The following is a 25,265-nucleotide window of genomic DNA, read 5'->3' as shown; positions in this document are numbered from 1 at the left end:
TATCCACGACATGCTTGTATTGGTTTCGTTTGTGGAATTTGGTGAAAAAAAAATTATCCCCATAAGAGATTTTGATCCCTATCATTAAAAAAAATCCATTGTGTTGTCATTGTTTTTAAAATGTTCTATTAATCAAAAATGTTATTTTCACCGGGTACTAGGCATGTGCACATTTTGGTGAGTTTTTGGGTAAATTGTGCTCAAAGGCGCAGGAAGATTACAAAATCAATCTGGTCCTTGCAGTCCTTGACTGGTAGAACAAAAACCCTCAAACAAACAGAAAGCAACTGATCCCATTGTAACAGTTTTATTCTTGATACTTTGTTTAACAGTACAAAACAAAGTCATACAGTCAGAAACACCACGAAACAGCACAACAACACAGGCATACAACTTGGAACGCAATGAACCCTTCAGTGTGTCACAAGAGAAGAAGTCACAGCTGAGTCATTGAGGGAGAGTCCCTGAAAACAGACAGAGCTCACAGGTGTGGGAGTCATATAGATTTCTGAATATAGTTTTCAAGAAGCTCCTTAAGGCTAAAATATGTCTATAGAGTATTTGTTGCTCTTGCAATGTAGTATCTTACAGTACAGTACAATACAAGTCCTTGATTACACTACATTTAGTTCCACATACATATTTATGTAAATAATCTTAATCCGTTGACTACATTAGACACTATTAGTTTGCAGTTTGATAAAAAGCAGCTTTTTAAACAGTCTTTAAACACAGAGGACGGGTTTGTGTGAACTGTAGAAGGAAAATCAAAACCTAAAACTTGGTGAAATGAATATCAACAAATCTAGAGTTACTTTTATGGCTGCAGTTTGCACTGATAAAGTTGAAATGTTTCAGTGGGAGGAAGCGATATTTGAATTTCTATGTTCTTTGGTGGATTGAATGAAATGAATGGAACAATGGTAACATTAGAACAGGTTGAAATGTAAGGTGTTTAGTTTGACATTTAAAAGGTTTGTTTCTCAGTTTTTTTCTACTGTCTCCCTTTGTTGCAGTTTTACAATAAAGACTGATGACAATAGAACGGGTTGCCAGGTTTGAAACTTATGCTCAGGGCTGATTCTGACCTCTACTTTGCTCATTTGGGTTCAACAATCAAAAGATATATTTAGGACAGCATTGGAAATTTATTTTAAGGTTTAGATGCTACAATTTGCACAAAATTTTTGCACATTTGTATTTACTGTTTTTTATCTAAAGGCTGTGTCACACTGCCGCCACGTAAAATTTGCTTATTTTCCACCATGTAATTTTCGGTCTTTAGTGATACATGCGTGATATACGTAATTCATAAATGTCGTGTGCTTAATTTGTCGATGTGAGCATATGTTCGCCAAGGGTCTTGGCTTTACGTGACTTTGGTTTTGGTCATTTGAAAATTACGCAGTATTTTACGTAACTCATGTATACGCAATTATTACGCTAATCTTACGCAGTCGGTGATTTTTGCGAGATGCTTGCTTGCCGGCCTGCCCTGCGACAGACTGGCGACCTGTTCAGGGTGAACCCCGCCTTCGCCCATCAGCAGCCGGGTTAGGCTCTGGCACCCACGCGACCCCGAAAGGGACAAAGCGGTCAAGACAATGGATGGATGGATGGCGTGTCGGCCTCTTTTAGCAGATCTCCCCAGCTGCGGCTCCTCGTGAGGGTCCCCGTATTGACGGGCTACCTCGGCTAGTGCCTAGCAGTTGATTTAGAACTGGTGCAGACAAGGGGAATCCAAATCTTTATTGAAAACAAAGCATTGCGAGGGCGGGTACTGACATAATGTGTTTTCTGGCCAATACTCTGAATGTCAAAGTGAAGAAATTCAATGAAGTGCGGGTTTACATTATTTATATTTACTTCTTTTGTGGTTTTAATGTGGTTTATTTGTGATACATCTGTGAAATTTTTACGCAAAGACCTAAATTTTCTCTCAATTTCCACATATATTCATGTATAACCAATTTTCATCTTACATTGTATGTGACCTTTTGACCTGCCAATGAGCTCCTTATTTTACTACGATATCTAGATTGCTGTTTTGTTGTAACTGGAGCAACATTTGCAGATGCATTCCCTGTTATGTGACAAAGAATCTAAATCCTAATCAAATGTCTGTTCTCTTGTTGGAAACTATAAATCCTTAGGTTAGCTTTTTTCTAGCCAATAAAATCACTACTTTTGCACAAATGCTGATTTGTTCCTTAGTGTTCTTTACATTGTTATTGTCACATCCATAAGGGAGCAATTATGGAGCAGAAAAATGTACCCAAGTACACAAAATATTCACCTTATAGATCATCCTAATGTAATTACAATCCCAAACTATTCTGCAGCTTTTTGGATGACGTCCTAAAAGAGGTTTTAAGGAGTTATCATAAAGGTGCATCTTAAAAACAGACTTGAACCCGTCCACTCATCGACAAAAGATTTTCCCACATCTGGGTCAGAACTGACATATTTTAAGATGGAGGTCAATGAAAAGTTTATATTAATGCTTCCAGGATTTTATATTGACAAAAATATTTCACGTTAGAACTAAGAAATAAAAATCCATCAAATAGTTTTTAGTAAAATTTGGCCTCACAGCCACTTTAGGCCTATATTTGTTGTATATTATTTTATATATCTTTAAATATAATATAATTACATCATAACAGTCTTAAAAGTAGGTAAACAATAAAAATCCCTATAAAGGATTTGGGATTAGTAAAAATAGAATAATATTTATTTTAATCCCCTCTGATTTACAAACGCTTATACATATTAGCAAAGAAACCTAATTAAAACATTTAATTAAAAATGTTTTAAGCCTTAGTAGCAAATAAAAAAACCTTTTTGTAGCCCCTTTACATTAATGATTGTATTGAGATCTTTATTCTGTGCAACTACGCACTCGACACAAACTACATAAAATCTTTTTGTGTTCGTTCATCTGTGGCCTTCACTGCTCAATGTCACGAATGTCAGAAGGTTTGGAGACATTTCTCACACTGATATCTATCTAGCAGGCTAACACTAGCATCGTATGCATTTGGAAACATTTGCATTTATGCAAGTAGCACGTGAACACCACATAAACTGCTTGGCTGAATTCCATTCACCAGCTGGTGGAGAACTAGGGTGGAGAATGCACAGTTTGAAACATCCATAGTTAAAATGAAAGGACACGGCTATATCTGTGTGTGGGGGTGATTTCTCTTTTTTTTCTCCTTTTTTTTTTAATCATTGGCACTTCTAAGTGTCTCGGTCTGTGGACATCAGCGTAATCAGTATAAATGGCTTTCCTCTTCGTAGCTCTTCAGACCTTTGTTGTGTATGCATCCATCCATCCACCCCGCATCCCTTTCATCAGTCTGTCTCCTCCTGTCGCTCTGCTCTGCTCTTTCCAGCTTTCAGACCACCAACCAGTGATGCAGCTAGAAGACAAACATACGACATGACCATTACATGAAGAAAAAAAAAACTTTGCAAATGTTGGAAGCAAAATGGTTAATTTCCCACTCAGATCATCTTTTTTTTTTCAACCCTAGAACACTTTCGCGATAAAAAGTTAAACCATCCTTTTTGTTGGGTAACTTTTACCTGATATAAAATACCCAATAAAAAGTATTTCTCATAAAAATTGGATCAAGATGTGACAACACATGATAAATTAGAGTCGTTTTATTTTATTTCAAACTGTTCTTTATGCAACAAAGCGGGAAAAAAACCATAGGAAGATCCTGAGAACATGCTTAAAAAAAGGCAGAAAATGTAGGAATTTGAGAAGAAAAAATTCCTAAAAAAATAAATAATGACACTGTACACTTGGCCTTTGGTCCACTCATTCCTGGGATATGTGAGAGTTTACCCAGGGAGCAATGACATTTACAAAAACGCAACAAATTTAGAATAATGTAAATACTTTCGCTCGGGTGAAAATCACCCTGCGATAGAGTTCTAGGATTAAAGTGTTCCCAGTGGTCTTTTAATTATTATTATGCCATTTTTAGCCATAAAAAAATGTTGTTTTCTAGGACATAGTTTCTGCAGAGCAGCATCAATGTCCACAAGAGAAAGTTCCCCACAAAATAAGCCCTTTATTTTAAGTGGTGACCCAACAGTTATGGCAGCCAGGTCCCTCTCCTAAGTTATGGGCAGGATCAATGGAACGGAGAAAGCCTGCCCCCACATCTGTTTACACCCTCTCCCGCGAGAGCGTGCAGACCCTGAACCTAACATTAGTGGTGCAATAAAAATGGTGAGCAACATTGAATTTCCAGATGTACAGCTTTGAGCCAGATGCCAGCTTGAACCAGGAAATCTATGGCCCAATCCGACTTCCCTTCTCCCTACCCCTTCTCCTTAACCCCCCTTGAAGAGGCATTTGTAGTATTTGTTGTAATTAATGACTTTAAAATTATAAAATCACTGTCATTATGTATATTCGCGCGCTGAAAGCTGACCGGCGTCTATTAGTAACGTAATTGAATGAAAGTGACGCCTAAATTCAGAGACACAATTTTCCATAACTCTCCATTTGGAGGGCTAAATGTAGGGGTAAGGAGAAGGGAATAATTTGAATTGGGCCAAAGACTTACATGTATCTAGTTGTCTACAAGCAAATGGATCAAAATGTAGTAGAGCAAGCAGCTTATGACCTGCCATAGTAGCTTCTATGTCATACCTACAAGCTTTTTCCAACAGCATTTTTTGTCTGTTGCTGATTCACAACAATTTGAATAAAGAAATAATTAGAAATGCAGTTATAATCAGAATTATCTTAATATATGTTCTCCATCATGGGAAAAATGCGACAGAAAAACATGTTAAAAACACTTCAAACACAGTTGTCATCAGAGTGGATCTTTAACAGTTTAGTATATTTCTCAAAAAATCACTTGCAGTGATGTAATATTTAGAATTCATTGTGAAATGATGAAGAAGGTGACACTTACAGTGAACTGCCGAACCTCCCCGTTGTCTACCAGATGATGCTCTGTCTCTGGAGTGATGGCATAAGCTAACCTCTGTTAAAGAAAAAGCAGTTAAAGGCCCTCCTTTAGCAAAAAAAAAAAAAAAAAAAAAGCTACTAATAAAGAAGCTCAATAACAACTGTTCCCACAGCCCACTTCATCGTCATGTTTTTAGGAATACATCTTTCAAACTTACGTGGCAAAACTTTCCAGGCAGTGTGCAGAGTTTGTAAATGGCATAGAGAGGAACCATGGTCATCGAGGACATAGCCAGACACCACCCCAGCATGTTAGCCCATGGCGGAAACATGTAGGAGCCGTAGTTGGGAGGGTTGAACGTGGCAAAGCTCACAACAACCATAAACTAGAAAAAAAAAATTATAAAACACATTTAAAAGCTGCATTTATTCACAGGATGGTGTTGTGGACCTACAAACACAAGCATGGATTCAATAGCTAGTCTTGGTAGACTATTCTTTTCAACTCAGTGAGGGTTCATTTTTCATTTTTCTATATTCACCTTTCTATCTAGTATCAATGCACACTGTTTTTTTTGCACTGACTTCAAGGAAGTTTCCAGGCCACTGGGTTTAAATATTGTAGATTCAAACACTCCAACAAAATGGTGAACGTCTTATATAGTGCATTAACCAGAGAGCAGTGACCTCATTTGGACACAGCCTATATACGACAAGTTATCCTTAAATTCTGAAAATATTAAAGTTCTTTGCACCTAAATTCACTATAACTGACAATTATCAAAAATTCTAAAATGCGCTTGGTCACGTTTGAACAAGTCTATCTTAACATTTAATGCTAAAAGAGCCATTTGCTCCAGATGGCCACACAGTGCACCTCACCGTTTAGGATATACTTTATTTATGTTTTTTTGCCCATTAAGCCAATTCATAAAATGCATTTTTTAAATATTTACAATGCATTCAATAACAGGGTTATATATTTCTATTGATTATAATAACTCGTTTTGCCTTTGATTGCAGGACATATGAGTTTCTTTCAAAATAAAATACACCCTGTGACATCCTCCTGCTGCAGCAGATTTTCTTGAAATAAAAACACAAGAAAGCCAAGTCAAACATGATATCTTTCTGTCATTATGACTTTGTTATGTCTTCATCCTTTTTCTCCTTTTACTATCGGATAGGAATATGACAACATTTTCATATCATTTTTTAATACAAGTAAATGCAATTATATACTTCAAGAACTTTGTCTCTGAACATCAACTGAATACTGTTGTCCAGCAGAAGAAATAAATAGCCATAACAGCCATAAAAGAGCATTAACCATATTCTAACAATAAATGTCTCTGACATTGTTATTATTTATTTATTTTTTTTAAGTCAAAGAGCCACAATGGAGGGATGAAATTGCTGCTTGTGGCTCCAGACCCATAGTTTAGCTATTTGTAGCTTCGAGTTTTGAGGAGAAAAATTGTTGGTCTTAACTGTTCGCAGTAAACAAGTGGGATCATGTTCAGAACTATCCTCACACTTAAATATAAAATCAGTAATTATGCTCTCACTTTGATAAAGTCATCAACTTGTGTGTTTGTACACTACTGAGCAATTGCCACTGTCATACTGCGAAACGTGAATTAAAAATATTTACCCATTTCTACTCTATGCAGTTATATTTCTCTTTACTGACTCACCAGAAGGAAGCACGGGCTGACAAACTTCCAGCAAAGCCTCCAGTACCTGCCTGGTCGATGCCCAATCATCTCCTTGATGTCGTCACTAAAACGATCAACACCTCAAGCAGAAAAAAAAAGAATCTTATGAACTCAATTAAATGAGCGAGCTGCATTTTTCTTATGCAAATTATGGAAATAACACATTACACATCAATATTTTGGTAGATTTTTGCAAAATTCCAATTTTGGGGGATAAAAATATCCAAATAATCTGAATTACATTCTCCCGATCTAAGTGCATCAATCTTTTTTTGCCAAAAGTACATTTTTTTTCATTGGTGGTTACCTGAGTCAAAGGGATCCGTCACTGCAGATATCTTTCCTGACGACTAAGTATTAAACATAGCTAAATGAGCTTGAGCAGAGCAAAAGACCACAGTCAGGGGTCAAACGGAGATTTAAAAGAAAAAAAGAAAAAGGTACACAGAAGCTCCCTCGAGGACTTGGGTTTGATTTATCTTTCTTGCCAAGGTTAGGACCCACCAAAGTAGGGCAATATGCCGACTCCGTCGCCTACGGCTTTGTTTGGATTTGGTTCCCTTATCCACCGTCAAGCTCAGATGACACGAGAACATAAAATATTTGAAAAGGAAAAACTTATGATTAAAGTTCAGGTCAGTTGTTCTCACAGACCTTTACTTTTAAATTTATTTTGGTGTTTTTATGCTCTGTAAGTGTTTATAAATTCTTTGTCTCCTATGTTTTAGGCTGTAAAAACTCTTTATTCCTGCCTCATTAATGTTATCTCTATCACTGTTACTACTATTTTATGGCTGGTAGGTCGTGCCAGCTGCGAACTGCCTGATCCTCCGTCGCAATTTCCTTTCTGCTGTAGCCTCACCACTGCTGAGTGAGCACAGATGTTGCACTGGTAGAAGCCAAAATTTGTTCCATTTGTTCACTTCATCAGAACCACATCAAGAGCACTGGAACATTAAACAGATGGAGTTTTGGGGCAAAGAATGAGGAGGCCCAAACTATTAGAAGAAATAGACTTTCTAGCTGCAGTATACTTTAAACTAATGGCACCAGACTGAACTGAAGCACAGAACACCTTCACCGGCAAATTTCCCATCAAGTCCATAATAGAACATCCTCATTGCCGGCCATGAAAACAAATTAATCAGTTGTGTCTGTAGTGCTTTTCCTTCTCACCATAGAACCAAGCGATGCCGATGGCTTCAATAAGCACTCCAAAGAGAATCGATGTTCCTGCGGCAAAGTGGTCCAGCAGAGTAAATACATACATGCCTCCCTGAAATTCAGAGTAAAAAAAGGTTTATAGAAAGTTATGATTTATTAGGAAAACCACTAAACATATGAATAATGTGTGAATACTATCAATAGATATTTGTCATCTGTAAAATAACAAACCGATAATGCAGACGAATAAGTTCCAAACTTACATTTGTGACACAGAAGAGGGATATCAGAAAGGTGGAAACAACGATAAAGAGAGTGAACAGCTCCCTGTGCTTGTGGAGGAATTTGAATTCATCAATTAGTCCTGTGATCACTGACTCCATCCCACCCATCTGTAACACAACCACAGCAGACACACCGTCAGGGTTTATGGTGCTTAAAAGTCTCAGAAACTCTTAAGGGATCAGAGAAGAATTAATCGGGTTCAGGGTATGGACCAACAAGGATCTCAAATTTGTTAAAAATTGTAAGTTTATACTCACAGCACTATCAATGCCCAAAGTCAGCAGCATAATAAAAAATATAACGGCCCACACTGACGACCCAGGTAATGTTGCAATAGCTTCAGGATAAATGACAAAGACCAAGCCGGCACCTGAGGAGCAAAAACTCAAGTGACAAAAAGAAACATCCAGAAATCAAATATTATACCAGAGTTCAGGAAATAGTCTGATTTACAAGTCGTAGTATATAACATAAATGGAATCAGATTTTACAAATACAAATAACACTAATAAATATAATTTTATAATATAATGACACAGAAAACAGGTGTTTAAAGTAGGGATGGGTAATATATCGGTGCCAGTGTCGGTACTGGACAATATTTGCATAATTTGTGGCATTGGTCCGATGTGAAAAAAATCCACCAACATTGTTCTAATTTTTTTCAGGTACATTTTTATTTTTGATACATATTGTTCCTAATAAATCCGTGGCAATGGGAACCTTATAAAATAGAATAGAATAGAATAGACTTCATTCGACATTGCACTTGTACGATGAATTACTGATTCATTAGTGATGATTCAGTGTTCGGTCTAACTGTAATTTTTAAAGTTTTAACCCTTTAACATTAAAGCTTTGGTTTTTATGTTGTTTGATTTACTGTAACTTTTCAACCAGCGTGAGCCACCTTTCTCCTTCAGAATCTGCTGGAAATACGTTGATCGTGTTGACAATAGAAAAAATAGAATACGTTGAAGATTTTGTGTTTTTTGGGCGTTAAAGGGTTAAAGTCATACATGTTCCTATGAAATCTCTTGTTGTATTTAAAAGATCAAGTACAATGTGATAGTACAGTAAGAGAGCAGATGTCAGTTTCTAATAAACAAACAAAAAGGAACTCTAAACTATTTGTCATTGCAGACTCTTGAATATCGGTATTGGCAAATATCGGCTTTCGAATGTAGTCTCTGTAAATATTGGTTATCGGTATCTGCCAAAAAAGAAAGAAAAAAGGATATCGGCCCATCCCTAGTTTAAAGGTTGAGCTCCGTAATATCATACCATCCCGAGCAACCTTATCAAGAGCCACGTTGTGCTTGTGGGACATGTACCCAAGAAAGGAGAAGACCACAAAGCCAGAGAAGAAACTGGTTAAAGAGTTGATGGAGCTGGTTATGATGGCATCTCTGCAACAATGAAATAAGGTAAAAAAGAAATACAAAACTGTAAAATTATTCATACATCAATTTTCAGGCTTATTTTGACAGTCTATAACAGGGATGGGCAAACTACTGGAATAAATGATTTATTCTCTGTAATTCTGAGGTCTCCCCATAGATGGGGCACTACAAACTTTTGTTTGAGTGCAAATTTTCAATCAAAATTAAAGCAATGTTTTGGTCCAATGTTTTACTTCCCCTATGAGTTGGGTTACCAAAACACTCCATGCATCTGCTTCTGGTGCAGCCCCTCTGACCAATTTTAAAACCCACAGTGGCCCACAAGTCAAAAAAGTTCCCACCCCTGATCTATAATGTAATTTTCTTTAAACAAGTTTCTTGGAATGGGCCTGGAAGGCATAATAAGTCATGAGACAGCATTGATCGTCTTTATGGATTATTTGATAGAATTCTCAGTTTCCTAAATTAAATGACAGACTGTCAATTTATTGGCCTGTGCATGTCTGGGTAAAAAAAATGTAACTCAAAAAAGAAATAAGAAAAAAGCTTTACAAATTTTACTCTAAGCATGAATTCTCAAGGTGGACTGGGTCATTTGTCAGTTTGTAGAAAAAAAAGAGGGGATTAAAAGCTCCTGTGGGGAAGCTGATGATTTTCAAAGACTGCGTCAGGTGGTGAAACGGCTTTGTCCCGCGCAGCAAGGCGTCAAAAACATTGACGCAGAGCTTCAAAGGTTACTGATATTCAACCGCTCATGTTTGCATGCTTGCAGTGCAAGAAAATGTCCCCTGCGCTCTCTACACCTGCATCTCCTCACCTGCGTGTCACTCCGCGGATTTACCTGTAACAGTTGTTACTGAATTTGTTGTAGCTGGAAAAGGCAATTAGCACACCAAACCCCACTCCCAGGGAGAAACAGATCTGCGTTGCTGCCTCAATCCAGACCTGGGGGAGCGACACAACAAGCACACTTGTGTGAAGCGGCAAACAAAAGGAACAGGAGACGAAAAAAGCCATTATTAGAGATAATTGCAGGAAACTCATTCAACGGCAGTAGATGAAAGACGCCTGTGAATACGAGGAGTAATTTTGCAAATTACTGCTCCGCGCATCTATCTAATCTAATTCTCCAATTGCTCCAATGTTGCTCTCAGTGTCCGTCTTGCTTTCTCCATCATTCTCCATAACTGGATATCTTGGTCGTGCATGTTTGCTTATCAAGCACCTAAACACCTACTATTAGGATTAATATTGCACTCTTTGATGGTAGGTTTCACAGTTAGAGAGAATAATATGGCCAATTTTCTATGTCTTTGTACTTGGTTTGTTGCATCAAATACATTTCCTTCAATGTTAACAACAAACTGAGAGCAGGAACTGGCATGTTGAAACAGTCGTGTCAATTGCATGATCCAACATTTAGACTACAGTTGTATAATCTACATCATATGTGTGTTTTTGATCTTTTTTTTCTCAAAATGTTTATCTTTTGCTCCATATTTCTAATTTTCAATTTTCAACCAAAACCATTGACGACGCTTTTCCAACTCCCTGCAATAAATATTGACAAGCTAGAGGCTGGATGGCTCAGTTGGCTGCGTGCAGGAATAATCAGGATTCACTTCCCAGAGGGAACATTGAGTTTAATCCAGTGTGGGTCCTTATGCCTGGTTCACACCAGATGTGGAAGCACTGCAAAGCGATGTACGGGCGGAGGGCGCGCGGTATCCGCTTAACCTCTAGTTGACACATATTTTTCCGCGATGGTTGACAGGCGCTTCTGCTCAGCTGTGGTTACTAGGTTACTAAGGGCGTTTTTTTTTTTTTTTGCCATCATCAGCCACCCAAAACCACCAACCCCCCCACGCCCGCTCCGTAGCTCTGTGTCTGTTTGTTTTCTGTGTGTGTTGTGTTTGTGCATTTATTTTCATCTCTATAGTCTGTTTAGTCACAAAAATATGTCAATCGTGGTATTTTATTGTGAAAAATTGGTTATATTTTGAAAAGTTGAAGATTTTTGAATGCACTTGGTGTAACTTCTTACCAGAATTGACGCGGATCACTCACGGCTTGCACAAAAAAGAGCAGACACTGAAACAATTGCTGCACGGCGCGAGCAGGCTGCGGAGGATCACGGCACTTTGCATCTCCTGTGAACTACACTATGGGTTAACAAGGGCGTTGAATGGAAGTGGCCTCCATTCCACACAGCTTTCCAGCAATTCCATGTCCGGTGTAAACCAGGCGTTAGGCAAGATCCTTAAGGCCACTGCCTAAACGATGTATACACAAGGGGACTCAAGTCTGAATCTCCCTGTGCTGGTCCCCAGCCCGGATAAAATACAGGGTTGTGTCAGGAAGGGCAACTCTCTGCCAAACCACCTGTGCGTATTGCTATGGCGATCCCTGATGAGACGGTAAACAGCAACAGGTAAACAACAACAACTTCAAAGTCACTCCTCCACCTGTGGGTCATTAATGCAAAGTCTCTATGGTAAATACATCTCATTGTTTACCTTTCAAAGGCAAACTACAAGACTGTCTGCTTTTTGTTGGCAACATACTAGTATAAGCAATCCTTAAAATGTCAAAGCCTTCCTCTGAAGTGACTTTCAGAAACCACTTTCTTCCTTAAGCTTCAACCCCTTCTTCTCGTGCACCTTCCCTGCCCCCACTATCCTCTGCTGGCACTCACCTTGGCATCACAGAGTCTCAGGAAGTCCACGGAAAGGTAGGCTTTAATGCCATCGATGGCTCCGGGCAGGGTGACTCCACGCAGCAGCAGAACAGTCAGGACAACATAGGGCATGGTGGCTGTGATCCACACAACCTGAAAGAGTCACACAAGATACAGACGACACTAAACACACAAACACAATGTTCGCATTTACAGAGATGTAGGACAGGACACACGCACTCAGATAGAGCGCTTTAATTTTCTGGATTTTAACACCATCAAAGAACAATAAATGTGCTGTACCTTTCCGGAGGTTTTGACTCCCTTCCAGAGACTAAAGTAAAGTAAGACGATCACTACAGCCAAACACGCAGTCAGCTGCCAGCGGGGACGGCCCAGGTCATCAATACCATTACTGTCCTGAATATGAAGGACCCCGCGTCTAGGAAAGAGAACATTCAGTTAAATGTCATTGTCGCACCTGAGACACCAGCAAGCCCATATCTTAAATCTAGTTTCTAGCCCCCCACAGTCACGAAGAGCTGACCTGGTATAAGCCACTAGGGAGAAGAACAATAAAGCTTCTGTCATAAAGCTGATCTATATATTTTATCAAACGGTTGGCACTTTTGTGAATTAAATTCAGTTATTCATCACTGAATCAAAGTCCCAGATTGGTCAAAGTTCAACCTGTTTTAACTTTTAACGTGCGTTCAACAACTGTATATTTTGTACGCGGAGCCCAAAACATTGTTTAAAATGCGCATAGCGACTGTATGTATGAAAGTGAGAAAGTGAGAACGCAGAAGTCCGAAATGTGCATTTACATAGACTTTTCACTGGAAGTGGTCGCTTGAACCAAGAGGACCTGCCTGAATACATCAACATCCAGAACCAGAAATCCTTGATCGCAACCAGAAGTACCCCCATCTCAATCAAAGAAAACTTTATTTTAATTAGCAACCCTAACAGTTACGTTTTTTTTTCTACAATTAGGGTTAGTTGTATGTTTTCTGCTTCCGGCCGATGATGTCAGGCGCCATCTTGTCAGTGACCAGATCCCTCTCGCTTGAATGTGCTGTGCCGAGGGCAGTGCTAACGTAGCTCTATAAATAAAAAAAAAAAGTCTTGTATACTTCAGATATATTTCCAGTTATCCAGAAAGTTAAATAACAAAATATTACCATTTATAATTGTTTTAGTACAATATGTTGCATTTGTCCCCAAAATGGTTATTTTGTTATAAAGTTAATTTGCATGGAGATCCTTTTTCAGTTCCATGTAATCCAGAATTAGACTGTTTAAATACTAATAAAAGCTAAATCACACAGAGTTCACTACACAGCTATATTTAACTAACAAGGACAATAGGGAAGATGTACACCTGGTTCTTGGTACAATGGATTTATATTTTTGTGCATTTTTTAGGTTATCAGGTTAGCTACTGAGCAAGACAATTCATAAGAAAAATGCAAATTAGACAAGTTTAAGTTTCAATGCATATCGTCTTTATTATAAAGCACCATTTTCTTGCTTATGACCAAGACAGAAAATGCTGATTGAACATTTCAACATAGATTAGAAGATTGCTGAATGACACATTTTATGTTTTTTTTTTTTAGATAATTGCAGAGCGAGCCTAACAAATGAGCCAAAAGCCTCTACTGCTGTGGTCACATGCAGGTGGCTCTGTGTAAATAGCAGGCAGCTACTTCAGCTATTCTGGATGAAATGCCTTCATCCGTCACAACACAACACTTTTTTTGCTTTTTTTTCTCTTGCTTGAACAGGAAACACCTGCTCAGCTTTATAAAGAAAGAAGCAACGTCAATTAAAAGTGATGGGATCATTGCTAGGTAAGGAAAAGTATTGGACTGACAGCACAGCTTGGTCAGATATGATGACTGGGCACCACAGTGAGGTGTTTGTAGACTTACAGGAATAGAAACAGACCACCCATACAACTCGGCACCAAACTACTGCATGGCTACAAACGTGGATCAAACCATTGGTTAGAACTATGGAAATGGTCAACTTACTCGAAGTACTCCTGAGCCGGTGTTGCTGTGTAAATGTCGCTGACTGAGTTGTTGTCAGCCCAATCTGAGCAGTTTGGACTGTTCCAGGTGTTGTTGCAGTGGACCCACGGTAGCTCACGGGTGAATGACGAAAAGAGGTAGAAGAGGGCCCAGGAGATAATCACGTTGTAGTAGAAGCCAACATAAAGAGAAATTAGGATGACTGTAAAGCCTACACCTGTCGGAAGAACATAAACATTTGTATTAATATTCTATAAAAAGAAAAATAGCAATGTAAAATGCATCGAAGACTAACACTTGCACACGTGTCCTACTGCGTTCATTAAATTGAGATGATACATACACAAAGGACTATGACTAAGATTCACAAGTGAAAGAACTTTCTGTGCACTTATGAGACAAGATCATATCAAAGTCCCGATCCGATCATCTTTTGTAAAAGCATTCCCAGAAGTCTTTTAATTATGATTATACCACATAAAGGCAGAATCAATAAAAAAGCCTGTGTCGTTTTCAAGGATATAGTTACTGCAGAGAGGCAAGAGTTTATTAGAAATTAGCCTCTTATTTGCGGCAGAGTAAGCCCGGCCCCATTTCCCCATTTTACACCCCCCACCTCTCTGACTAGACTATTTATCACATCCAGCCAGGTGAGGAGAGAGCTGGAGAGGCTGCTGGACCCGATGGCATCAGTCTGCGGGTGCTTAAGAACTGTTCCAACCAGCTGTGTGGAGTTCTGCAGCACCTGTTCAACCAGAGCCTTCATCTCCAGAGGATCCCAGTGCTCTGGAAGACATCCTGCCTGGTCCCAGTGCCAAAGAAAAACCATCCTGCGGCACCGTGTGACTACAGGCCAATAGCACTGACCTCCCACGTGATGAAGGTCATGGAGCGGCTGGTGCTGTCACACCTCAGACCTCTGGTTAGCCCCTTTCAAGACTCACTGCAGTTTGCATATCAGCCCAAGGTTGGGGTTGATGATGCTGTGATACACCTGCTGCAGAGGGCTTACAGCTTCCTGGATGGACTGAACACCACCGTGCGAGTCATGTTCTTCGACTTCTCTTCTGCCTTCAACACCATCCAGCCGAGACTGTTGAGGGCCAAGCTGGAGAACATGCAGGTGGAGGCTCCCCTGGTTGCGTGGATTGAGGACTACCTGACAGGTCGACCTCAGTTTGTGAGACTGCAGAGATGTGTGTCTGACACTCTGACCAGCAACACAGGAGCCCCTCAAGGAACTGTGCTGTCTCCATTCCTATTCACCACCTACACTGCTGACTTCCATTACTGCTCTGAGTTCTGTCACCTCCAGAAGTACTCGGATGACACAGCTATTGTTGGGTGTGTGGAGAACGGACAGGAGGATGAGTACAGGGACCTTGTGGACTGTTTCGTCAGGTGGTGCGAGGAGAATCACCTGCAGCTGAATGTGGACTGTACTTCCTGAGGCGACTCAGGTCCTTCAATGTTTGTAATAGGATGCTCCACATGTTTTACCAGTCTGTCATGGCAAGCACCATCTTCTTTGCTGTAGTCTGCTGGGGTGCTGGCATCAAAGCAAAGGACGCCAACAGACTGGACAAACTCATTAAAAAGGCTGGTTCTGTTGTTGGTTCCAAGCTAGCCAGCTTAGTGGAAGTGGCGAGAGACAGAATGTTGGCTAAACTGCTGACCATTTTGGACAATCCCTCCCACCCTCTTTATGCAACTGTGGACACACTTAGAAGCAGCTTCAGCTGTAGACTCTTGCAGCCCCGCTGCTCTAAGGAGCGGTACAGGAAGTCATTCCTGCCATCTGCCACTAGGCTTTATAACTCCTCCATGTCTAAAAGGTGAAAAGAAAACACCTTGGTGCTTTTTCTTAGGCTCTTTTTACATCTTTGTACATGAGTGTATATAGTCTTTTTCTGCTGCTATGTGTGTACATTTGTTTATTTATATTTATTCTGCTGCTATGACTACTTATGTTTATAAGTTAGTTACATTTCATTTGAATTTTGTATAGATCTTTTAGCAGTTTAATGGTGTTTTGTGCTTTTTATTATTATTTATTGCTGCTTCTACAACTGAATTTCCCTGCGGGGATGAATAAAGTTGATCTTATCTTATCTTATTTCCCATCATCTATCTGTTTACACACTCTCCCTCTAGCTTACGGCTCCTCACACCCCAACCTAACATCAGTTGAGCAACAAAAATGGCAAGCGATATTGGAGCTTTCCAAACATTCGGTTTTGAGCCAGACTCCAGCTCAGATGAGGAAAATGAAAATGTATATGGATCTCGTTGTCTACAAGTGGAAACATCAGAATGGAGCAGAGCTGAGAGCTCATGGCCTGATGACAGTAGTTTCTATCTCACAACTACAAGTTTTTTATAGCTGCATTTTTTTCTGCTCCTGATTCCCAACAATTTAAATAAAGAAATATTCACAAAATGCAATTTTAAGCTTAGTTTTCTTTATATTTGTCCTCCGTCATCAGAATACAAAAACACAATTTTCTTCTAAGGAACCTACAGTTACAGTAAGTCCAACTGGACTTGCTTCAAATAGTCATAAACTCCCCTATGTATTTTCATCCATCACAGGAGTGTCTAAACTTTAAATGCAAAAGCTCTGTAATGGAAATTAGGCTGCAATGGCAGACGTTCAACTTCCTTTTACATAGAACAGAAAAAAAACAGGAAGTCAAACAACTTTTTTACCAAAATTACAGTAAATTTCAATTTAAGGACCATGCTCCATTTTTTCCCAGTTAGTTTGTGAAGTTAACATGTCTTGTCAAGTCGTTTTTTTAGATGTTAAACTTCTAGATTACAGTCATAGTCTCTTAGTATTTTAGATAGACAAATGTTTTGTATTACACTGAAATAATACTCCAGTTTCTACATGTCTGGAAGAGGCACCCCTCACTGTCAACCTTTTTTTTTTTTAATTTCCAGTAATTTACTTTTTAAATGAATTAAAAAGTGTCACAAAAGTGTTGCTTCAATCACAATTAAGAGGTCATTCAAAATTTTTAGACAGTGCTGGGGGACATATATTTCATTAGAACATGTAGGCAGATGAAAATTCAATCACAGGCTGTATATGGCCCATGGAGCCAGGCTTAAAAATTATTGCCTAACTTTTGTAGTCAGTACAGCAGGTACAACTACAAGTTTCAGCGTGGAAATGCTGAAAAACCTGTAAAAATTTAATAAAGCTATTTAATATATATATATGTGTATATATATATATATATATATTTATATATATAGAATTCTAAATGTATAGAACATACAATGCAATTTAACAGGTAAATAACTCAAATATAGAGCATATTCTGGTGTCTATTTTTCCTAAATGCACATTGAAGCCGTCATGTAACTTACTAAACTGGGTTTGACTTTTTTTTGTTTTTTTAGTGAGATTCTTATAAGTCACTGATAAATGATTAATCTCCCACTGACAACACAATCTCTCAGTTAGCATCTTTAGGTCTCACAGAAACAGAAAAGTAACTTTGAAAACGGAGGTTTCATGCCTTAATTATCACCCTATCTACCCTTTATACAAATCTGGAACAGTGTCTGCTCTTCTGAGGCTGAATTTGATTTTAACCTTTGCAAGGAAGCCTGACCATCCCTGTGCATTATTGATATCTTTGTGATGCTGTTGTGACATTTGTCCGCAAAGCGATGCCTCTTATTAGCACCACATGTGGCCATGCTATCTCCCCCACATCCGCTCCTTCATCCTTTTCTTCAGATGCATTGATCCCGAGAGGAAATCAGCTTGTTGATCAGAATAATTACTGTCAATATGAGCATGTGTCCGTGCGTTTGAATAATTACTGCTCTCCCCCTGCTGGGAGGCAGGAGAGCGAAGCGTGTGATTAGAACGTCAACGTACTCAGTGTGGTCTCTGGCAGACGGCACATGTTCACACTGAGGAGGCACTGGCAGGAAGACGTGGAGCAACACGTGTGGGCAACCTTCACAACCACAGGGGCATGGCTTCACACCAGTCGCAGACATAACGTCCAGCTGTGACTCAACAAAATGGTTTCCATGATTTTCTGATTCAAAGCATTGATTTTAACCTTGACGGAACTTTGGGTGGAATGAAATAAATACATCCAAAAAGAGGACTTATAAAGTGTATAAACGCTGTTAAACCAAGCTTAGCCTGTTTTTTTACTGTCTTTAATGTTTTCCTTCTCCACTTAGGCATATATGAATGGCATTTCTCCTGAACTGCGCTCTGTTTAATGATGTGTTGAGAGAGTGTCAGCCAGCGCAACTCAACTGGACAATCAGGGCAGGAGTCTAAAAGCCCAATTTTCATCTGTTTTCCATCTGAGTGCCAGCAAAACCTGATGTTCTGGGAGGGATAAGTAGTGCCTGTCGCTGCTCAGCACAGAGACAGGGGGACAAAAGAGACTGGCATGTGGACAGGCAGCCGCAGACGGCAAGGACTGGCCTTCACTGTCAGACAACCGACAGCCAACAAGCAAACGCACAAAAAAAAAAAAAAAAAAGAAAGAAAAATTGATTCCATACATGACCTCTGTGATTGTGATTGGTCATTACTACTAAGAAACTCATCAGATGATTTAATTTCTAGTCAACATTGTATTACTTAATCATTTTATACATCATTACGTTGTGTGTGCATGGAAGTATGTGTGTGAGGGTGGGGGTAGCTCTTCATAAAACATTAACAAAGCATTAATAACGTGCTTATAAGTCAATACTTAGCATTAACTGTTGTGTTAGTAATGTCAATAAATGCGTAATAAACACTATTAATATTCAATTATGTTTTATTAATAATTTATTATTCTAAAGTGGTATCAATCTTACAGAAGTTTAGTTATTGTTGATTTTATCTATTTTTATTTTAATTATTTGAGTGTACATCTCTTAGTTTAACATATACACTGTAAACAGTGTTTTGTTCTTTACTGAATCATTCAACAGCTGGGGTTACAAGAAAAAAACAGTTTCATTTATTTATTTTTCATACATGTTTTAATTTAATTTATACAATGTAAAAAAAAAAAATGTTGTTTTTACAGACTAATCGCGGAAGCTGAGGTTACCCGAGAAATTCAGTAAAAGCTACAATTGCACAGTAAATACATCACAGAAAAATAAAAAAAAAATGCAGATCGATTTACAGTAATAGAAATTATGAGTGAATAACTTTAAAAACCTGTAAAGTCAACATTTTCCTAAGTCATTTATTAGCATTCGTTGATGACATGAATTCCAATAAGCGCCAAATAAACATTCTTTTAACGCTTGTTTATGTTTTATAAATAATTTGTTGTTCTAAAGTGGAACCAATCTTGCAATAAGTACGGTTAATGTTCAGTTTTATTTATTTATTTATTATTTATTTAGTTAGTAAGAGTATGTATTTTAATTTAACATATCACTGTAAAAAATGTCTGTTTTTATAGATTATTTTCAGCAGCTGGGCTTAACAGAGAAATTCAGTAAAAACTACAGTTTCACCGCAAATTAAATTACAGAAAGAAAATCGAAATCGATTTAAAGTAATAGAAATCACGACAGAATCACTTTAAAAACCTGTAATCTACATTCTACTGTAATTTTGACATCTGTTAGATGCTAAATGCACATCGATATTTTGTAAAATAAAAATGATTTAACTAAAAAGTGTTTAACTGTAATAACAACAGGTTAAATTAAATTGTTTAGCAGCATTTTTTTGCATATTATACAGAAAGACTTAATGAATTGTCCTCCTGTGTAGATTAAACAAAGACTTACTGTGGAAACTACAAGTTAAAACTGCAATTTAATATAATTTATATGGTACTTGTTTTATCTAAAACATTAGTTGCATGAATTTGATTTTCTCTTAGAATGAAGGAGTGGAACTTTGAACCCCTCAGTGATCAAGAACAGTGTTAGAACATTTGATTTAACATTTTTGCGAATAAACACCGACCTTTAAATATGGGGCATATCTTCCAGACCCCAGCAGCCCCCTCTCTGTTGTACTGCCCCAGAGCCAGCTCCATGTAGAAGAGAGGCATTCCTGCTATTACCATGAAGAACAGGTACGGCACCAGGAAGGCACCTGGACAAACACACACATGGCAAGGTTCTAAAATCAAACAATACATGAGATTGAATTATTTGTATGTATTCAAAAAATTAAATAGGTTTTGGTTTATGTCACATTATTTTTGAAGAGTTTACTAAAATGACATAAAAAAGGCAACTTGGTTTAAGTTAAAACTTTATCTAAGTGTGAGCAAGTATTTATAACTAACTATCTAATGTGAAATTTGCAAATATTAATAGACAATACAGCCTCACGGTGTTTTTATGTCCTCTTAAAAAAAAAGAAAATGTTTCGTCAATCACTGCCTGCCAGCTTTGACCATGCTTGCAGTGTCATTTGTGGCTCTTAAACACAATGAGAGCTCTATGTTAAACAGCCATAATTACTGATACTGATTGTTAAAGCTAATCTATGCAGAGCAGCTGTGACGGTTCCCCATTTTGTTTACTGGAAAAGGGCTGCAAAAGTGCATATAGAAAGATCTAAAAACACAGTTATAGTGCAGAGAAAATGTTTGAATTGCAAAAATTAATAGAATACATGAAATTTTACCTATTTTTTTTTTTTTACTTTTATTTACAGAGTTTAGAGGACAAGCCCCTTTCCCCTCAACCTCACCTCCTCCGTTCTTGTAGCAGAGGTAAGGAAATCTCCAGACATTTGCGAGGTCCACGGCAAATCCAATCACAGACAACAGGAAGTCGATTTTCTTGCCCCAGGTCTCCCTCTCCTCCTCTCCACTGGGGTGTGCTTGCGGTGCAGCCGGAGTGACTAAGGTGGTCGAAGTAAACTGAACCCCATTCTGCTCTTTGACAAGGATCAGCTCCACCTGGAGGAACAAGCATTACTTTAGGACCAAAATTAGTATGTTGTGTGCACTTTCAAGTATGAGGAAACCAGTATAAATCATTTCACTGCAAAAAGTGAATCTTTAAAAAGCAAAAAGACCCTTGTTTCAAGAAAAAATATTTTTATTTTCTGTTTTCCAAGAAAAAGAAAATATTATTTTCAAATTTTGCAATGTTTTTTTTCATTTATTGAAGCCTGTTTCTGCAGTGTTCAAGAAGTTCAATGAAAATTGTAAAACAAATTTACACTAAAATTCAAAAACTCCTTTTAACTATCGTGTGCAAATTAATTTATCATGCATCTCATTTTCTGCACTGACCTCTTTGGGACCCATGGTGTTGGACGGTGGCTTTTCAGGCGCTATGACTGAAGACATCTCTTCAGGAGGGATTCCCTCTCAGGGGTGCAGCAAAAACTGCTTATATGAAATGCCCAGAAATGTGTAAGAGGAAGGAAATTGACAAGGTGTGGAAAGTGTATCAGAACAGAATGCATATGAGGAGAAATGAGGAATTTCCTTTATATGAAATAAGGTTAAAGCTACATTCAGCTACTCAAATGTATCAACAAGTGCTTTAATCGAAAATGCGTTTTTTTTATGAAGCAATTTTTTTAAAGACACAAAAAGGTGGATTTTTTTTTTTAAGGTTAAAAGAAACAAACTTAAAAAATGACTTGTTTAACTCCATATAGTTTTAGCTTTGAAGTTGCTTGTTAAAATATAGAATTAGAGCGGTGAAAAACAGCGAAGGGTGACAAGAAGAGTAAATGAGCGTGATGGAAGAGCGTCTTCAGCAGGTCATCATCATTCACGTTCTTTTTTGTCGCCATTTTGCACAGATTTTCACTGTCATCTTTACAATCTTTGCTCCCACACCCATCACACGGAGGACATAAAAATGATAGATCTGGATCGGTTAAAGGCCTTATTTAAACCAGGCTTTCTATATCCTGATGGTTGTTAAGAAAAACTTTGATTCTGCAGAAAAAGAAGCTTTTATTGTGAAAATATGAAAAGAAAACCACACAAAATATTAATTAAATAAATTAATACATTTTTTAATCATTAAATTTACTTATAGAGTTGGAACTCCTACAAATTCAATGTTGCTTATTTAGTATTGCACATTTCTTCCCTAAATTGTGCAAGAATAATTAATAAAAAAAATTATTGAAATTAAAGTAAAATATGAAAAGTGAAATAACTTACCTGTAGGAAAAAGTGGTTGGTCAATCCTCTACCAGTCGCTAGTTATGGAAAATTAATTCCAGAGCTGATTATTTTCAGTGCACTGCCAACTGTTGCAGATTGCTTTCTCTTCAATAAGACCTTAAATAAGTGAGTAAAATGAAAGTACAAATTCTCAGCATAAAAGTAAAATATTGTAGAAAAAATTAAAATTTTAAGATTAGTCAAGGGGTGAGAGTAAAGACAAAAAGATGACAGAAAGATAGAAAAAAAAATCAGGAGCAGTTAATCGGTTCTGATCTGAATCAACCCCTCCCGCCCCTTTGGGGATCCAGAGACAAACAGACACAACGACCGGAGTACCCCAAGATACTGTATGGAGATCTGTCGCCGGGACCTCTCTTGAAATATGAGGAATAATCAACACTCCCCCATCATCGTCACTCTCCTCCCACTCTCCCTCCTTCCTCACTTCAGCCTCATCCATTCCCCTCCTCTTTTCCCCATCACTGCATTTTCTTACCTGATCTAGACATTTAATTGGACATTTCTTTTAATATCTACCAGATAGCAAAGATAAAATATATATTTTAGCATTTGCAAAGTGACAGGTCTTTAATATTATAATCCTTATCAGTGGTTATTTCTTTTTTTCTTCTGGGAATTGTATTAAATTTGAAATTTTATGATTGATTGTGGCAAATATTGTTGATATAGACATCCTATAGGATTTATCAATTTTGTTCAAAAATTTAATGAATAATTTATGGAAAAAACATCCAGCTAATACATTTTTTCAAGATAAAGGCCATATTTTATGGCCAAGAGAGAATTTAAATAGCAAATATATATTATTGTTGCAGCTATTTATATAAGAGAAGAAAATAAAAAAAAACGTTTTTTTTTAATTTAGTGGATAGTTTCTTTGGGTTTAGTTAAAGCTCGGTACCACCTTAAAGACTTTAGTGACCCGCCCCGTCACCCTGTCATATAAAATCTCATTAGTTGGAATGTTCAACAACCAAAACACAATCATTCCTGACACCCGGTGGTTCCTCATCTCAACCAAACACAGGATCACGCCGTCAAGAAACGTGATCAGGCCACTCACCGCCGAAAGACTTATGATCACTTTAGTGTCTGTCCAGACAGATTCTTGTATGTAAGCCAGTCATTGTGATCAATTGACCACTAATCCCCGAATCTGCAGCCTCCACAGTGTCGCCGATGCACCTGTAAAGTGCAATCATCTCTCAAGCCTCGGGCCGGTGTCAGAAATTGTTGGGTCGATGTAAGCCGTGCTGGAATTATGAGGTTTCGGATGGAGCTTCGACAAATGGTGGGGCGGACATAATCGAGTGTCTTGTTTTCATAAAAGCAACAGCTGAGACCCGAAGAGAAGATGGGTGATGATAGGGAAGAGGGGAGGGGGAAGGTGAAAGCGGTGGAGGAAGGTGAAGAAAACACACTAAAAGAAAAATATTTTTAGGAGCACCATGTGGTAAAATATTGGTGGAAGGGAGGTGGTTCTGGCCTTGTTTGGACTTAGGAAATATACACAGGGCTCACAACAGAATCTGCCAAAATTTTTTAATATTTGACATGAGGCCACATAGTTACGAGGCCTCTAATTGGCCAGTTTATAAATCGAATAAGACAAAAAAAAAATAGGATTAGCAAGAACCACTATTCTGACAAAACTAATTACTGTGTAATATTTTATTTCTCCATATAAGTCTATGGGATTTTGGCTTCTTGGAAGCAGTGGGTACTTCGTGTTTGGAATTTGAAGGGGGAGGAGTCGCTCAGTCCAGATCTCGTATGCAGTTAATGGTTTTAAGCAACTTTTAAACCAATTGCCGATGCAAGTTTTATAAATCTATCATGGAACTGAACATAACCAACCTAATTCCCACTGTAAAAGTGGGAAAAAAAAAAAAAAAAAAAAAAAACAAGTGTTGAGTTAATGTTTCTTTAATTTCATCCCAGAGTCACATCAACAAGTTACTAAACATCATAGCAGTCCTAAACAAAGTCAGAGTAGCTTGCCATCATGACTCTTCACCCTCAGAATGCATTAATAAAATAAAGCCTGTTCAATATAGAAAAGACGAGACGTATACAGAAAAATAATGTCTTGGTTCACATACATCAAGCCATCGGAAAGACAATATTGCTCGGTCAAGCATACACAAGTCTTTCGTCTTAGGCTTTCCACTGAACAAACTCTGATAAACAGGCAGCAATAGCATAAATACATGTTTTGCTTGCAGGTTTACATATTCTCAGATGCATACCAATCTGGAAAATAAGAGATTAAAAGTGAAAAGCAATGCGTTTTCATAGACAAACAGCTGTTCAGAACGGTATAAAAAAAAAGACAAAGAAATGATTTGCTAACAAAAAAAAAAAAATTCCTGTTAGAATTCTACTGGTATTGTTGCTCATTTTTGTTTTACAGTGTAATACTTTTACTTTTTAAGACAATATGCTTCCCATTAAAAAATGTATCAAGCTTTAGTCTTTGCCGTGGGCTGCACGATTACATCACACACATTACGGTGCAAACTTCTTTGATGCTAGTTGTCATATTCTTTATCAAACTACCATATTTCCACAGTTCAAAAAAGCATTTGTTTGACTCCAATAAAAAAAAAGGGGCAAATAATTTTTTTTTCTAAGTTTCTTCATGTCTCCACAAAGACCTTTCATTATAAGAAACTGTTACAATACTGTAACCTACAAATTCTTCAAAGAATAAAAAAATCTAAAGTGCGAGCACAAATCCATACAATTTCAACCGGAAAACGTAAAAAGGGAGCAATACTAAAAAAGATTGTCATGTACCATGTCTGTGTTAGTCTGCGCGTGCGCGTGCAGTCTGGAGCGCCCGTGAGCCCGAGCCCGTCAT

The 25,265-nt window shown here is 37.9% G+C and overlaps 1 protein-coding gene across 3 annotated transcripts; it reads right to left on the bottom strand.

Moving 5' to 3' along the window:
• Nucleotides 1-3,207: 3,207 nt before the first annotated feature.
• On the bottom strand, nt 3,208-24,169 carry slc6a3 (solute carrier family 6 member 3). 3 transcript variants are annotated; one of them, XM_024268370.2, is made up of 16 exons: nt 22,376-24,169; nt 21,485-21,580; nt 20,935-21,145; nt 20,197-20,328; nt 14,229-14,445; nt 12,493-12,631; nt 12,208-12,342; nt 10,354-10,457; nt 9,394-9,518; nt 8,367-8,479; nt 8,088-8,216; nt 7,837-7,936; nt 6,640-6,740; nt 5,161-5,328; nt 4,947-5,018; nt 3,208-3,425 (listed from the first exon to the last, which is right to left on the bottom strand). In XM_024268370.2, exons 2-16 carry the CDS (start codon nt 21,539-21,541, stop codon nt 3,402-3,404), a joined length of 1,827 nt encoding a protein of 608 aa, XP_024124138.1. In that variant the 5' UTR covers nt 21,542-21,580; nt 22,376-24,169; the 3' UTR covers nt 3,208-3,401. The 3 variants fall into 3 exon arrangements, with proteins under 3 accessions (XP_024124138.1, XP_036071661.1, XP_036071662.1); XM_036215768.1 differs by lacking the exon at nt 3,208-3,425 and having other exon boundaries at nt 4,795-5,018; XM_036215769.1 differs by lacking the exons at nt 3,208-3,425; nt 22,376-24,169 and having other exon boundaries at nt 4,795-5,018; nt 21,485-22,293.
• Between the last annotated feature and the right edge of the window lie 1,096 nt (nt 24,170-25,265).

The sequence above is a fragment of the Oryzias melastigma genome, linkage group LG16 (assembly GCF_002922805.2).
Source record: "Oryzias melastigma strain HK-1 linkage group LG16, ASM292280v2, whole genome shotgun sequence".
NCBI lineage: Eukaryota > Metazoa > Chordata > Actinopteri > Beloniformes > Adrianichthyidae > Oryzias > Oryzias melastigma.
This window is presented reverse-complemented; position numbering and strand designations above follow the sequence as displayed.

What these genes read in the sequence shown, in the direction of transcription:
- slc6a3 (XM_036215768.1), bottom strand. Translation starts at nt 21,541, where the DNA reads ATGTCTTCAGTCATAGCGCCTGAAAAGCCACCGTCCAACACCATGGGT. An exon ending in GATATGCCCCATATTTAAAG is followed by an intron (nt 14,446 to 20,196) that starts GTCGGTGTTTAT and finishes TTCTTCCGACAG; the next exon opens with GTGTAGGCTTTACAGTCATC. An exon ending in CCGGCTCAGGAGTACTTCGA is followed by an intron (nt 12,632 to 14,228) that starts GTAAGTTGACCA and finishes TCTCTTTCCTAG; the next exon opens with ACGCGGGGTCCTTCATATTC.